At 37.4% G+C, this 15,498-nt stretch overlaps 1 protein-coding gene across 1 annotated transcript in view; it reads left to right on the forward strand.

Moving 5' to 3' along the window:
* Positions 1-673: 673 nt before the first annotated feature.
* The window catches only part of LOC126175203 (PAN2-PAN3 deadenylation complex catalytic subunit PAN2), a 319,055-nt gene continuing 304,230 nt past the window's right edge, over positions 674-15,498 (forward strand). The window contains exons 1-2 of the mRNA XM_049921812.1: positions 674-876; positions 1,239-1,456. Coding sequence (XP_049777769.1) covers positions 813-876; positions 1,239-1,456 — 282 coding nt within the window. The 5' untranslated portion in view covers positions 674-812. The remainder of the gene's footprint in view (positions 877-1,238; positions 1,457-15,498) is intronic.

Raw genomic sequence — 15,498 nt, forward strand, 5'->3', positions numbered from 1 at the left:
TGTTTTTTTTTCCAAATTTCACTGTCATATATTACAAATATTTCATTGTAACACTGTGTAGGGAGACTATATATAGGTGGTTTGGTGATTGTGGAATGCTGATAGATCTGCTTGTTGTTCAAATTCATCTATAGTTTCATGAGATTTGCTGTATATTGGCCTACTTGACAGTATGGTTGATAATGCCAACAACGTTATTAGAAAATGTAAGCACGTGTTCACTTATCGTGTCTAGATACGGTAATTATTGATACCGCTGCTTTTTACCGTCGGTTGTTGTTATCGACTTGTTTGAGGGAAGACCCTATGGGCGTCTTGTTTCACTGTCCTGTATTTCTGTGTTAATTTTTCGATGATAGTTTTGTAGTTCTTCGATACGGACGCCTGGTCAATAAGGTAATTTGCAGCGAGATCTGGAAACAGTTTTCAAAAGAACACTTGGTCTGTGTGCTTCTGTTTCTGGCTTCGATATGTGTAAGAACTTCCATGGTTTGGGATTTTTATTCGCTTTTTGTATTCTACAGTACCAAATTAAATTATTTACACGAATTCTGTTTCTGCTTATTGTTTTGTTTGTGGGATTGTTCCCTGTTAAAAATGAAAAGAAAAAATCCCTTATATCTTAGCAGTGCAGCAGGACGGTAGGCGTAGAGTACTTCTATTGGCAGCACTGTTTCGGAGCAACATGGTTTAAGGTTATTGACGTTTGTGAGTTGGTGTTATAAATGCGTTCTTAACTCAGTTTGCAACTATTTGGACGTAGTGATGATAACAAAGCTGTTGAATCTCTCCAAATCAAGAGAGATAATGCCATGGAGTTTCCTGGAATTGCACATTTCGACCCCAACGTAGCATCGGCGTCAGAAGAGATATTATGTGAGTGTAAACATCTTTGTCCTTGAAAGAGGAATACAGATTTGAAGTGTGAATGTGGGGTGGACACCGGGAAGTAATGTGTTTTAGGCAGGCAGAGAATTGTTACGGGCAAGTTTTAAGTCCTTTACCGATTAATTGAATAGCAGGATGCCCGGTAGAAATGGAAGAGCTTTGAAACTGATATTAATTTGCATGTGAAGATGGTATTTGTGTTTGCATTTGAATAGGTGCAGTAGTTCGTAACTCGGGTGTATAGAACTATGCAGTACTAGTACTAAACGTGTTGCTCGTAAAATGATTGCATATGTAGAAAATCCAAGGAACTGTTTTTCGTTATTGGTTTCTGCTGTCTTGTTTTACAGTGTATTCAGAGGGCAACGTCCAGTACCCAGTAGTCCAAGCAGAGGGCTACGACATTCCTGCGCCACAGTATGTCCCAGCTGATGATCAATATAATGTCTACACAAATGCAGAATTCCATGAAACTCATTCTATCTTGGCCGATGGGGGTGACCGCTTTGGAGTGTCAGCTATTGCCTTTGATCACCAGGAAGAATTACTATGGATGGGAAATCAGGGAGTAAGTAATGGAAGATAAATAATTCCTGGTCATTCATGACCTATGCATTATTATGTGTAATGTAAGTTTGTGTAACAATGTTATTATATTTAGGAGTAGACACACGCACTGTAGCCCACAAGTTCTGTCAAAAAGGGAATATTTAGGGTTTCGGTATGATCGACAAAATCTGTGCAGAATCTTGACCAATTGCAAAGTTCTGTAATGATTTGTCGGAAATACGGAAGCGTCCGATCCCTCCCGTCTGCTTTGACCCATGACGTCACAAATATGGCGGAAACGACAATAAACTAAGATTCCAATATGGCGCATATAAAGTTGGTATGTACACATTGTGAGGACGAAAATACGTCGAAAAACAAACACACACACTTTCCACAAAAAGTCTAATGACACTAACCGCACAAGCGCGGGAAATGGGGTGTTTTTGGGTGGGGGCAAACTAAATATAAACAAATTTAGACACCCACCCCATACAAAAAGACACAAAACGACGAAAAACCCGACATCACAAAACTCCCCAAACACCACTAAACACAAAAATCATCTGGAATCGGACACTTCCCTTGACCTGTATAGCTGAACAGCAGCTCCCGATCCCATAAATTAGGATCAAACACTTCCCTTGGCCTTTATAGCTCAAAAACATCTCCCGATACCAATATCAACATACACAGCATCACATTGGGATCGAACGCTTCCCTTGACCTGCGCACTATTAATAATATCAGTCACATCCATTCCTGAACAAAAACAACAACCGATTAATTTTATTAAAATTACCACACGATGTGCAGCAAACACTAAATTAACCTTCACACAAAATCGTTAACTCACTGAAACGAATTCCTCTACAAACACAGCCGACACTCGAACAGTTCTGTATAATGAGCGAAAGCAAACTGAGCCCATTACACCACACAAATGAAAACCCTGGACATACCACCAGAGAGCACAACAAACCACAACACGACGGCATCTACGAACACGCCACACTCACAAACCAAAATTCGCGCCGTCATGACGTCACACACACGCCCTTACGTCACAGTTCAAAGCCAACGCGTGGGATCGGACGCCTCTGTCAACCCCTTCATTCACCCTTAAAGAAAAACACAGTTTCTGTGATACTTGAATTCAGCTGCTGTTTGGCCAAATTTTATGCAAGTTTGGGGGTCAATTCTAGTGTCATACCACTCGTTGACTTTGACCAATGACGTAATGTGTGATATTACTTTGTTTGTGCCACAGATTGCTGTCATTGAACATTAACTGATTTCTCTGGATTTGCTGGTTGCACTCGTGTACTAAAAATTTGATGTAGATTTTTGTTGTTTATATCTCATTTGTTTTCGGCTTATTTTGTTAATGAAAGTAGTAGTTATTTATAAGGTCTTGATTTCTCACGCTGTTCGTTATGGATGAGTCAGTTGTTTTTACTGCAAAAATTCTGCTTCAGAAAATGAGTGACCGTAAATCAACTATAATTTTTGCAATCATTGCAGGGAAAGAGAAAGATTTCAGTGTTGCAAAGCCGTTTAGATGAATACTGTTGGAGGAAGAGTATTCCTAAAGGTTATTGTTTATTTCTGGCATTTATGAAAGTAGTCTGCAAAATGTACAGGCCTCGTTTTGTTAGTTAGGTGTTGGTGGGTCTGATACTTTTTTCTTGTTTTGCGTTGCGTTTTTTATGTTACTATATTGTGCGAGTGCTACTTTTTTGGTTTCTCTGGAGGGAGGTTTTTCTGTCATTTTAATATTTTCTGCCTACAATAGTGGTCCGAGGGGTATTGCTGTTTCTTCGCCGGACGGTTTATGTGATTGACTCTTGGTTTCATTTTTTTTATTATTTTAAAATTTTGCATCTGATTGAGGGCAGGAAGAACTGATTTGAGCGGTACCTCATTCGTGCCTGGAGTTTGTGTTTTTTATTATTTCTTCAAAGGATGTAGTCTGCAGTACTTACTGGGAGATGAAGCATCTTGCACAGGATAGAGTAGCATGAAGAGCTGCATCAAACAAGTCTCAGAACTGAAGACCACAGCAATTTTTTCATTAGTTATTCTGGATTTTGCTTCTTTCGTCACAGTTTTACCTCCTAACATAATTATTTCTTGTTATGTCCTTATTTCGTTGTTGTCGGCCTCGATCTTTGACTCCTTTGGAAGTTCATATGCGGTAAGTTTCTCTATAGGTAGCCACTTTTGTTTCCCTTTTTGATGTTTTTCCTACACTTGTCTTATTTTTACTGTCACTCGTGGTTTATCTATTTTACTGAGTGTTATTTGGAGCTACTGCAGCTGGTTTGACTTTCGTGTAGTGTAGTTACCGGTTACAAGGTTTGGTCCTTCTTGCATTTTCTCTCTTTGCATGTGCAGTAATGTGTGTAAAGATTTTCTTTTTTTGAAAGTCTAGTTATATTCTGTAGTTCACTAACAAGATCATTATTTTTTTTTTTTTTTTTTCTCGCACGCTTCTGATATGTTATAAGATTTTTGCGCAACAAACAGTAATATTGGAATTGGTAACTAGAAATGACCTCCTACATAGGTTGCTTCTAGTTACCAATTCAGACTATTCGACGATTCATTATTTAGATCGTTTTTGCGTATGTGTGGAAAATATAATAGAACAGGCTCTGCTAACGCTATACTAGGCCTTCTACATTGCTGGTAACAGATTCTACGTAACGCTGTTAAATTATATTACATAATGTATGCACTTGTAATTGCTCTCGTGTTCTTATTTATTTCAGTCATCTTCAACTCATTTAAATGAAATTCACACATAAATAATTGTTGCATTAAATGTATTATTTTATGGCATACTACATTCATTTGTTCACGAGTATAATCCGTTCCATTCATAGATTGGCCATTGCAGCATCTTTGCCTTATATATGACGTCATTGGCCCCAACGCCGACAGGTGGTATCGGACACTCAAATTTATCCCAAATTTGAGTATGTCCCAGAGGCAGTGTTTTAAATTCTATTGTACGTTTTTGGTACAACCAGAGATGCAATTTTTTATGAAAACCATCGTCTCAGGTAGCGGAAAACATAATAAACTGCTGTATGTGTGACTCCCAACTTCGTAATTGTAGTAGGGTAGCCTGGTGTAATTTTCGGAGAGAAATTTGGGGTTATTAACACACACATGTATGGCTCAATGGAGATCTGGATTATTTAGGAGTGCGAGATGCTGTAGAAATGTGTCTGAGCACAATATTCATACATGTTTTACCAATAACATCAGTTCCAAGTTTTTAAGGAACACCATGAATTGACAATAAAGAAACCAGTCTTGACAGCAAGCTAGAGGATGTGTAACAAATGATCCACTCATAATTTAGTTTTTATGATTTGATCAATAATGAAATGGAGTTCTTTGGTATGAAATGTGATCAGAATGTATTTGCAGTGTCCATGAGACCATGTTTTTGCCAAGATCATCAAAAACAGAAGTAGATCTGATGGAAGTTGAAATGAAATTTGTGTTTAAAGTTGTTAAGAGAAGCTAGATATTATTGGCTGTTGAAAGAACAATTGGAAGTTGTCAGAAAATCCTTCTAGTTTGTTAGCTGAGTGAGACTGTGAATTGATGCTTTTCATGTTAAAACCATTGAAGATCTGAAGCAGTTCATGAGTAAAGTCAAAAATTAGTGCAAAGAACTGCTCAAAATTTATAAATATTCAAGTTGTGTTTCTGAAATAAAATATCTGTTTTAAAGGTTCTCTTACTATTTCATAATTGTCCAATAAATACCACAGTGTAGTGTTCTCGCAGTATAAATTTTGTCTTCGCAACCCTAATCGGTACTCACAACAATCCACTGAAAACAGGAAACAGCTGCCTAAAAATTACAGTATAAACATCAGATTTATGCAATTAGTGGGATCATTTCTGGATGCCTCTTCATTTTTAATTTGGTATCTCATTTTGGATAATACTGTGACATTTTTTCTTAGATATGCTATGTATCTCGGAAAGTTCAGTTAGCTTATAAGAAAGGTGTGGTGAAAACTAAATAACTGCCATAGATTCTAAGGTTTCAATGCTCTTTTCTGTATTGTCACCAATTTCTTAGAGACTTTATCAAGCAGTGGAGTAATAGTTACTCAGCTTACCGTAAGAAAATAATACTTCAACAGTTCTCAGTTTCATGTTGTGGCTGTTGATGTGATTGTTTATTTGAAAGAGACCAGTGTAAAGTGAGTGTACATAATTTTCTGCAGGTGTGGAGATCTTTAACATAGGCATACATAACGTTTGTAGCTTCTTCTGCATCAGAACTGTATGACTTGTTTTGCAGTGTTATGAAATGCAGCAGACAGGGAACTTCATAGAAATTACAGTACAGTACCAAACAGGGTTTGACCTTTGGCATAAGGGAAGCATCAGACTCCACCTGTCTGCTTTTACCCATGGCATCATCATTACGGTGGCCTACTTTCAGTGTATAGAAAATGGCATCATTAAGTACTCGTGCCAACAAAGCAAACAAACCAAAATCTGACTCCAAATGAAACTAAGGCAACAACTGTGGGAAATCGATGTTTTAGGGCAGGGACAGCAAAAGCTGTCAAAATGGATTTGGAGAACCTGTTTTTGTAGAACACTGGATTTATATTCGAAAAGACAGCAATTCAAATATCTCTGTGGTCACTAAAATGCAGATTTTCCATGAGTTCTCTAAATCTGAGCACTTTGAGAATTCTGATAGTTTGATAGGACACATTGCTTATTTTGAAGGTTAAATAAATGTTAATAAAAGAGAAATATTTTTTTTTATTTAGTGATTATTTCTATTTTAAATTGTAACTAATAACACAGAAATTGAACAAACTTAAAGAATTGTAAAAGTGTTGAAGGGTGGGAAGTGTTGTTACCAAGCTTTTTAGGGAGCACTTACTCTCTTCCTGTGGGCACTAGTGTTCTTTGGAACACAATTGGGGAAACGCAGCTCTAAACTGTGTTGAGTGAATGTTGAGATTGTTTTTTAGTGAAGTATATGGATAGATTCCTTTCCCATCCAAAGTCTGTGCATGGACTTCATCAGTTGTTGTTAATAATGAGATGTTAAACCTCTTCCTTCAAACTTCTGTGCAATACATTGTGAATTAAGGGCATTTAGCATTGTTTCTGATGATTGGTTTGTGTGAATAAAGTTAACGTGGATACTATTTGCATCATTGCCAAAAACTCCCCAAATACAATACTAGAATTTTATACATATTTACACCAAACTACTCAACAGCAGTAGCACACATTATATATAAAATTAAGTTAATAATCCCCCCCATGAACCATGGACCTTGCCATTGGTGGGGAGGCTTGCGTGCCTCAACAACACAGATACCCATACCATAGGTGCAACCACAACGGAGGGATATCTGTTGAGAGGCCAGACAAACGTGTGGTTCCTGAAGAGGGGGCAGCAGTCTTTTCAGTAGTTGCAGGGGCAACAGCCTGTATGATTGATCTGGCCCTGTAAAACTAACCAAAACAGCCTTGCTGTTGTGATACTGCGAATGGCTGAAAGGGGAAACTACAGCCGTAATTTGTACTGAGGGCATGCAGCTTTACTGTATGATTAAATGATCATGGTGTCCTCTTGGGCAAAATATTCCGGAGGTAAAATGGCCCCCCCATTTGGATCTCCGGGCAGGGACTACTCGTTATCAGGAGAAAGAAAACGCATTCTACGGATCGGAGCGTGGAATGTCAGATCCCTTAATCGGGCAGGTAGGTTAGAAAATTTAAAAAGGGAAATGGATAGGTTAAAGTAAGATATAGTGGAAATTAGTGAAGTTCGGTGGCAGGAGGAACAAGACTTCTGGTCAGGTGAATACAGGCTTATAAATACAAAATCAGATAGGGGTAATGCAGGAGTAGGTTTAATAATGAATAAAAAAAATAGTTCGGGTTAAGCTACTACCAACAGCATAGTGAACGCATTATTGTGGCCAAGATAGACAGGAAGCCCACACCTACTACAGTAGTACAAGTTTATATGCCAACTAGCTCTGCAGATGATGAAGAAATTGATGAAATGTATGATGAGATAAAAGAAATTATTCAGGTAGTGAAGAGAGATGAAAATTTAATAGTCATGGGTGACTGGAATTCGACAGTAGGCAGAGAAGGAAACGTAGTAGGTGAATATGGATTGGGGCTAAAAAATGAAAGAGGAAGCAGCCTGGTAGAATTTTGCACAGAGCATAACTTAATCATAGCCAACACTTGGTTCAAGAATCATGAAAGAAGGTTGTATACATGGAAGAACTCTGGAGATACTAGAAGGTTTCAGATAGATTATATAATGGTAAGACAGAGATTTTTGGAACCAGGTTTTTAATTGTGAGACATTTCCAGGGGCAGATGTGGACTCTGACCACAATCTATTGATTATGAATTGTAGATTAAAATTGAAGAAACTGCAAAAAAGTGGGAATTTAAGGAGATGGCACCTGGATAAACTGAAAGAACCAGAGGTTGTACAGAGTTTCAGGGAGAGCATAAGGGAACAATTGACAGGAATGGGGAAAGAAATACAGTAGAAGAATGGGTAGCTTTGAGGAATGAAATAGGGAAGGCAGCAGAGGATCACATAGGTAAAAAGACGAGGGCTAGTAGAAATCCTTGGGTAACAGAAGAGATACTGAATTTAATTGATGAAAGACATGTTGATATATTGATCATTTATAAGATTTTGAAACACATCCCTGTTGGTTTTTTTAACATTTTTGAACACATTTTAAGTTCATTTCTGAATGAATCATAAGTATAATTTTTGAATGCATGATGTCTGTCAGGAGAATCCTCGTGACATCTAGAAATAAACTTTCCACAGACAAAAGGGGACGGGACTATACGAGCTGAGCGGAGTAAAGCCGAACAGATGAATGCCAATCGCTGTCTGATTATGTGGTTGATTGGGTTTGCGAATGATCAGCGTTGTTGTAATTACTAGTGAAATCTGTAGATTCAGACAACCAGAATGGAAATAAACAACTGACAAAAATAACAGGTGAGAAAGATTACGTATTATTTTCTCGGTGTATCCAAGAACATTAAATTTTGACAGTAAATTTTTGGCCGGATTGCTATACTAGCAAGGACCAGTTGTACAATCCCCGGCTAGCAGCCGCTTAAGTTCTATTTTGGAAGTAACTCGGAAAACTTGTTGTATGAACAGGTAATAGTGCGGGATAACTAAACCTGTGATTCTGGCAGGTTCAGTGAAGTTATCGGCGAACAAATTTTGACAATGGCAGGAATAGCTAGAGAATTGGTGATGACGAGATTGTGTGATAGAATGAGGAAGGAGAAGAAATGGGTACATCACACAAATTATGGAAGAATAAGATGATTCCAAATTCATATAAAAAATTCATATTACTACTATTTGATCTCTTGCTTGAGAAACTGTGTATGAATGAAATGTGAAAATATTTCCTAACGTAAAGTTTTTTGCTTTTTAGTAGGCCTAACAGGCATTTGATATTGGTACTTCGTAAATTATATTCTGTCTCGTTATAAAAATGGCCATTTGTGCCAAAACAGTCTCGTTTATTTGGAGTGCGTTACAAAATCGCTGCAATATTAGAAAGGCCTATTTTGTTTTATCTAGCAGACAGTGACAAAACAGACATAATCAGATCGAGAAACTACACCAGTCTTGGGTATTATTTGTGTTAACAGCTTTTTCAGTATTCGATTATGACATTTCGATTTTTCATGTAGCAAAACGTTCGGCAAACTTTGATGAGGTAATAGATGCTTTCGCAGAAAGAAAAGCACGCCATGTAAAGCTGTAGCAAGATTAGAGAGGAATAAAGGTTTGAGAAAATGTGTACTTTTTTGCTTAACTCTTGTCTTTATTGGTTTTATGTATCCTGTATTTAATTTTATATCGCACAAAACAGCAAGTTATTAGCTAATAGACAACAAAGGCATTTTTCTGAACAGTTCTTGTTCTCCTAATCCCATCAGCTATTAATTGCGATAATTAAAAAAAAAAAAACAAAAAGGAGGGGCAGGCTGTCAAACCGGCCAACCAGGAGCAGGAGAGGCACCACAGGACATTTCAATTTCCACTGTCCTGAACATAGTTTGATGGCATCCATTACAAAATATACACATTTCAATTCCAAAGAGCGAAATACAGTGACTTGCGGTAGAAGAATGCTTTATGAAGAGGCATGGCACTGCGCTTTCGCACACTTAAGACCAAATAATATGTCTTAACATTTCCTCGAACATGTGTTTTATGTTTCAGACTTTTCAGAAAGATATGTGCTACAAGATGAACATATTTTTGAAAATTCGATGTTTTTTAGTATTGACCCGGTTCGCATATATTGTAGATCCGGGGCTGATGCGCAGAGCAGCCTGAGTTATAGTGGGTAGTCTCCACGTAACCCGTGTTTACATTTAGTGATTTTGCTGTTTCCCCCTCATTTACTCTCACGTTAAATGAAAACAAAATGGATATCTGTGGCCAGGATCTATCAAGCGAATTAAAATATATTCACATAATTACGGAAGGCTAAAATATGTCATTAGTTTCAGATTTTACTTTATTTCCACTTTTCTGACAGTCAAGCATTAATTGCCTTGCAGAACAATGAAGTTATTTTTGTCTGTTTGCTAAAGAAATTTGACTTTTATAAACTTTCCGGCAGAGGCAGTCAATGTATTTTAAACGAAATGTTTAATTCCCCAGTACTGGCTAGTTTCAACGGTTCACTGCATTTCAAGTGCGCGTTTTCATCTTCTAGCACATATGGCATTTTGCCATAATAAAGAACCAAACATGATATAATACAGTACCGATGCTCCAAGAAAATTTACATCCCAAAAACCACACTGAAAAGCTTAATATCAGGTCAAGGTCTACTTCATTGGGAATCTGGACATAAAATGTGCACTTAAAGTGTGCACTTTAAATTTGCACATTTTAGTATGCTTCACAAAATTCCGATGCTCTCAGAGTATCCTCTGATGTCTTGTTTCTTTTATGACATACTGTATGATCTTTTAATATTTTACATGTACGTACATACATATGGGCTTCCTACGTCATGATAGCTGCACAAGCCCAATGTCGCCTGTTATCAACGCTCTCTGGCAACTGCTGAAGTGAATCTATTTCTAACAGGTCGCGGGAAAACATTGCGAATGGTGGTTCGAAAAGCATTAGTTTCAAAGTAGATATCGTTTTATGTAAGTTGAACTATGTGCGAGAATGTACCATGAATTTATTAAATCGCAGAGCGTTGACTCTCATTTTAAAAATCAACTCTTTGATGATGATCCATTTAGAAGAATTTCGAACCCTGAAGATCAGACATTTGTCGTTATTAAAAATTCTGCTGGCGCATTTGTGTGATGTATCTTAAGTGTAACACGCGCAAAAAAGATAAACATTGTATGCGAAAGCTTAGCTTCTCTTGCAGCTTATTAATCTTAGATACCAATGTCATATGTGAAAGCTTTGCGTTTATTGTAGCAACACTATGTATATAAATGTAAACTATTAACTTTTCCTGTTTGTGTGTTCGTGCTACTTAACAGTGATGTTGCTGTTGGCTGACTACATCAAGTGTCCTATGCTCTGAATATCCACTGCCATCGGTTGGCGAGATCATGTGACACGAGCTATGACTGGCTTACAAACATGCATCTCATCCTCGATTTCAATGATTCGGAAAGTAACTTGCGGTGTTTGGTGGAATTCCAATGTAGACTTTCGTAATACGAAAATAGGCTGCGTATATGTTGCTGCACATCAAAAATATTTCCAAAACATGTCTTTTTCCTTGAGTTTCATTTTCTAAAGTACCGGGAAATTCTGCACCTGTGTATAAAACCATAACCATTCAAAGGTCTGATAAGGGAAAATATACTGTCACTTAACACGGAAAAAGTTTTTCACCCAGGAGAAAGTGTATTTTTAACCGGGAAATCCAGGACAAATCTGGGAATTTTTTTTATCCTTGTCCGTGTATACACCCTGCTTTTCTGTACTAAGAATCTTAAATACTGCAGTCGACTGCCCAGCGCACATTTCTTTCTGAAACATGCTTAACGTTTTCTAGCTTCTTTTTGCCATATGAAGCTTTGCTGTGATTTTGAATGGTGTGAAGTCCTAAGGGAGAGCACCCCAAATCATGTAAGGCTTTATTTGCACAGTAAATACTTTGACTCTTTAGTACTGAGATTCGTGAAATGTCACCTCTGGGTCATCTGCATCACTTTCATTTCTATCACTGATGTCGTTTCCTGTTCACAAATCTTCCGGCATGTTGTGCACAGTTTTTAGCCTGGTTTTACAGAGATTCTTTTAACCCTTAATGTTTCAGACAAAGACAAGCAAATGAACTCGAAGATTTTTTTAACTGTTTGCCTGTGTATTTTGAAAGGATCACAAGTAGTGGCTCTCAAAAACTTCTGAGTAATAATATCTGTGATATTCACATATGTAGAACTTCCTTGATCTTGTGGAAAGCTTATATTGGATCGCAGCAATATCGCGTCTCGTTGGTCTTCACTCAGCTCTTCTATTTTTTTGTACTGTTTTTACTAAGGTATAGGTTGTCAAATGACATGGTTTTTTCAGAAAATTTCCAACATTGCTTGAATCCATATTTTCCATTGCAATTAAGTGAGCAGTAATTCACTTAAAATGTACTTTATACAAGTGGAATGATAGGGCGTAAAGCAATTTTCTGAAATAAAAAATTGACAAGTTTTTCAAAAAAATTTTGTTTGTAACTTGACTGCATCACTAACTGGATATCTGTTAACTTAATGCCTTACTTAACTTCTGGGAAAAAAAAAAAAAAAAAAAAAAAAAAAAAATTCCAAATCAAAACCTCCATAAACACAGGAGTTACGGGCATTTTTAAGTACAATTTTGCAGCAACATTCTTGCAGAGCACAGTTATCAGAATCACTTCATTTAAAAGTCGATATAAAATAAAGTTGTAGTCTGAGACCAGAAAGATTTTGCAGAACTTTTTGTGTTATAAGTGTAGGCAAATGTGTAAAGTTTTGTGAAAATCTGAGTTAGATGGTTACAAACTAGAATGAAATTTTCACTCTGCAGCAAAGTGTGTGCTGTATGAAACTTAATGGCAGATTAAAACTGTGACTTGAACTTGGGATTTGCCCTCGTAAGCAAAGGTCCTAGTTTGAGTCTGTCTGGCACACGTTTTTAATCTGCCAGGAAATTTCAGATTTACAAACCCTTGGATTATGGTGTGTTTTGGAGTGAAATGACTGAGTCATACTGAATTGAATTGGGGAGAAAAACTATTTACTGCACTACTTGACTACATTGGTAGGAAATATCGTGAGGTATCAAGGACTAGTCAGTTTGGTAGTGGAGGGAAGTGTGAGAGGTAAACATTGTAGAGAGAGCTGTAGCTGTTTCAGATGGGTGTAGGTTGTAGTAGTTACTCGGAGGTGAACAGGCTTGACGGGAAAGAGTAACAGTGGAGAATTCTATCAAACCAGTCTTCAAGCTGGAGACATCTATGATGACAAGAACAGTAACAAAAACAGCTGAACAGGACTGTACTAGGTTCATGATAAAGAATAAAGGTAAGCAAACACAAACGTGATGATTGGTCAGAAGCCGTAGCACATGCTCTGGTGTTGGTATGCTCTTGGAAGTAGGTCCTACTTATGTATCATCATCATTTAAGACTGATTATGCCTTTCAGCGTTCAGTCTGGAGCATAGCCCCCCTTATACAGTTCCTCCATGATCCCCTATTCAATGCTAACATTGGTGCCTCTTCTGATGTTAAACCTGTTACTTCAAAATCATTCTTAACCGAATCCAGGTACCTTCTCCTCGGTCTGCCCCGACTCCTCCTACTCTCTACTGCTGAATCCATGAGCCTCTTGGGTAACCTTGCTTCTCCCATGCGTGTAACATGACCCCACCATCTAAGCCTGTTCGCCCTGACTGCTACATCTATAGAGTTCATTCCCAGTTTTTCTTTGATTTCCTCATTGTGGACACCCTCCTGCCATTGTTCCCATCTACTAGTACCTGCAATCATCCTAGCTACTTTCATATCCGTAACCTCAACCTTGTTGATAAGGTAACCTGAATCCACCCAGCTTTCGCTCCCATACAACAAAGTTGGTCGAAAGATTGAACGGTGCACAGATAACTTAGTCTTGGTATGAGATATATTATTATTAAGTTACGTTAAATGAAACTCTAATATATTTTAGTGTATTGACAGCCATCAGAGCTTTTCTTAATCATGCTTTAGCTGTGCAGCATTTTTTTTTAAAAAATCATGTACGGTCACAGTCTCTGTACACTTGTGCTCTGATTGTCGCGCTTTTAATATGCATTATGAAAATGGCTGGGGCTGCTTCCTGTACCATAGTGAAACACACATGTGGAACATGGTTAAACAGTGACAAGAAATAGGTTGTTCTTAATGTTTTTCATAAATGTAAAGAAAAAAATCTGAGTTCTCTGAGCAACTATATTCAATACAGTTCAGATAGTGATATATTTTGGATATATAGCAGAATCGGTAATGTAGTACATTGAATAGTAAGTGTAGTTTATGGTCCGCTGGTTCAAGTCTCGTCTTAGTCCCCTCTCCCCCTTTTGTTTTTTATAAATACCTACATCTCGCAGTTGTAAAATTCATAATAATTTTTTATTAATAATGGACATTTGTTTCTAATTACATTTTGCTCCTGAAATTACTGTTTTCATTTCAAATATTGGGTATCAATATTTTGTGAAAGATTATTGATAAAGTTCGCTTAAGTTGAGAAAATGTAACAACTGAATTTTTATGGCAAAAATTGGAAAAAAACTTTTTATTTGGACTATGTCCATTATTCCATATCACATATGCAGTGTCACACACAAACCAGAGTGATAAGTGGTGTGAAAACATGAGAAACAATCATTTTCACATTATTGAGCACACCATACAAATTCTACATTTTTACATTTGCCACTGTGCCATTACAGTATGAACCCCACAGAACTGATCTGGAGCCAAATTAAGGGATCTGGCCTGAGAAATAAGTGTTAAGCTGCCAGACATATGGGAAATACCTAATGCACACAGCTTTTTCACATGTCACTGCCAAACATTGGTGGGATATAAAATGGCATGTCATAAGATAGGAGAAGTGGGGTAGCTTCACAGATTCCTTTTTGATCGACTCGTTATCAACGTAGCAGATTCCAGTTCCAGAACTGAAATGTATTTCTTGGATTCAGATAAGGAAGGAGCTAAGGGATATCAGATGACTGAGTGTAATTAATACTTCAATGGCTTCAGTATTAAACAGCACAGTGAAATCCCTGCAGTACACTTTTGCATCACACACAACTTGCTCAGAAAAATGACCATGCATTTAAGTTTGACATTTTCATCACTCTTGTTTCTTAATAGAATACTATGTTAGGTGAGAACAAGAGCATTTTATGCTTTCCGTCTGGTGATTTAAGAAGCATACGGTAGTGCTGGAGTTTTGCTGAATATTATTTCATTCTCTTTAGAAATTAATGACATTGAAAGCTGTATTGTTTCTTTGCTTGTCTATTTTATGTCTGAACTGAAACGGCTCACATCATTGCAGGTCAGTTGGACCAGCTGAGTGGCCAGTGGTATCAAAGTTTAAGGCGATGGTAAAGCTGTTGTCTCACATTATTGCTCAGTCTGTGTACATGTAACACATCGAACGTATCTTTATAATTGTGCTTGACTGTAGTGGACACAGTTTGGCTTCCACTCCATGTGAAACGAAATCAAATGAGATTCAAGGAAATGCAGAAGAATACATGGTGTAACGTTTACATCAGATTTATCCTTAGGGTGAACAAGAACTGTTAGCGTTTCTAACAGCTGTTTTGTTCTAGTTACACTGAAATAGAGTGAAAGTTTTTCATGTCCAATCAATACTTAAATAATCTGTTCATTGAAGGGTGTACTGTGTAAAAGATGAATTTGCTGCCAAAATGGAAGCTACATCAGCTACATCT

The sequence above is a fragment of the Schistocerca cancellata genome, chromosome 3 (assembly GCF_023864275.1).
Source record: "Schistocerca cancellata isolate TAMUIC-IGC-003103 chromosome 3, iqSchCanc2.1, whole genome shotgun sequence".
NCBI classification, from domain to species: Eukaryota; Metazoa; Arthropoda; class Insecta; order Orthoptera; family Acrididae; genus Schistocerca; species Schistocerca cancellata.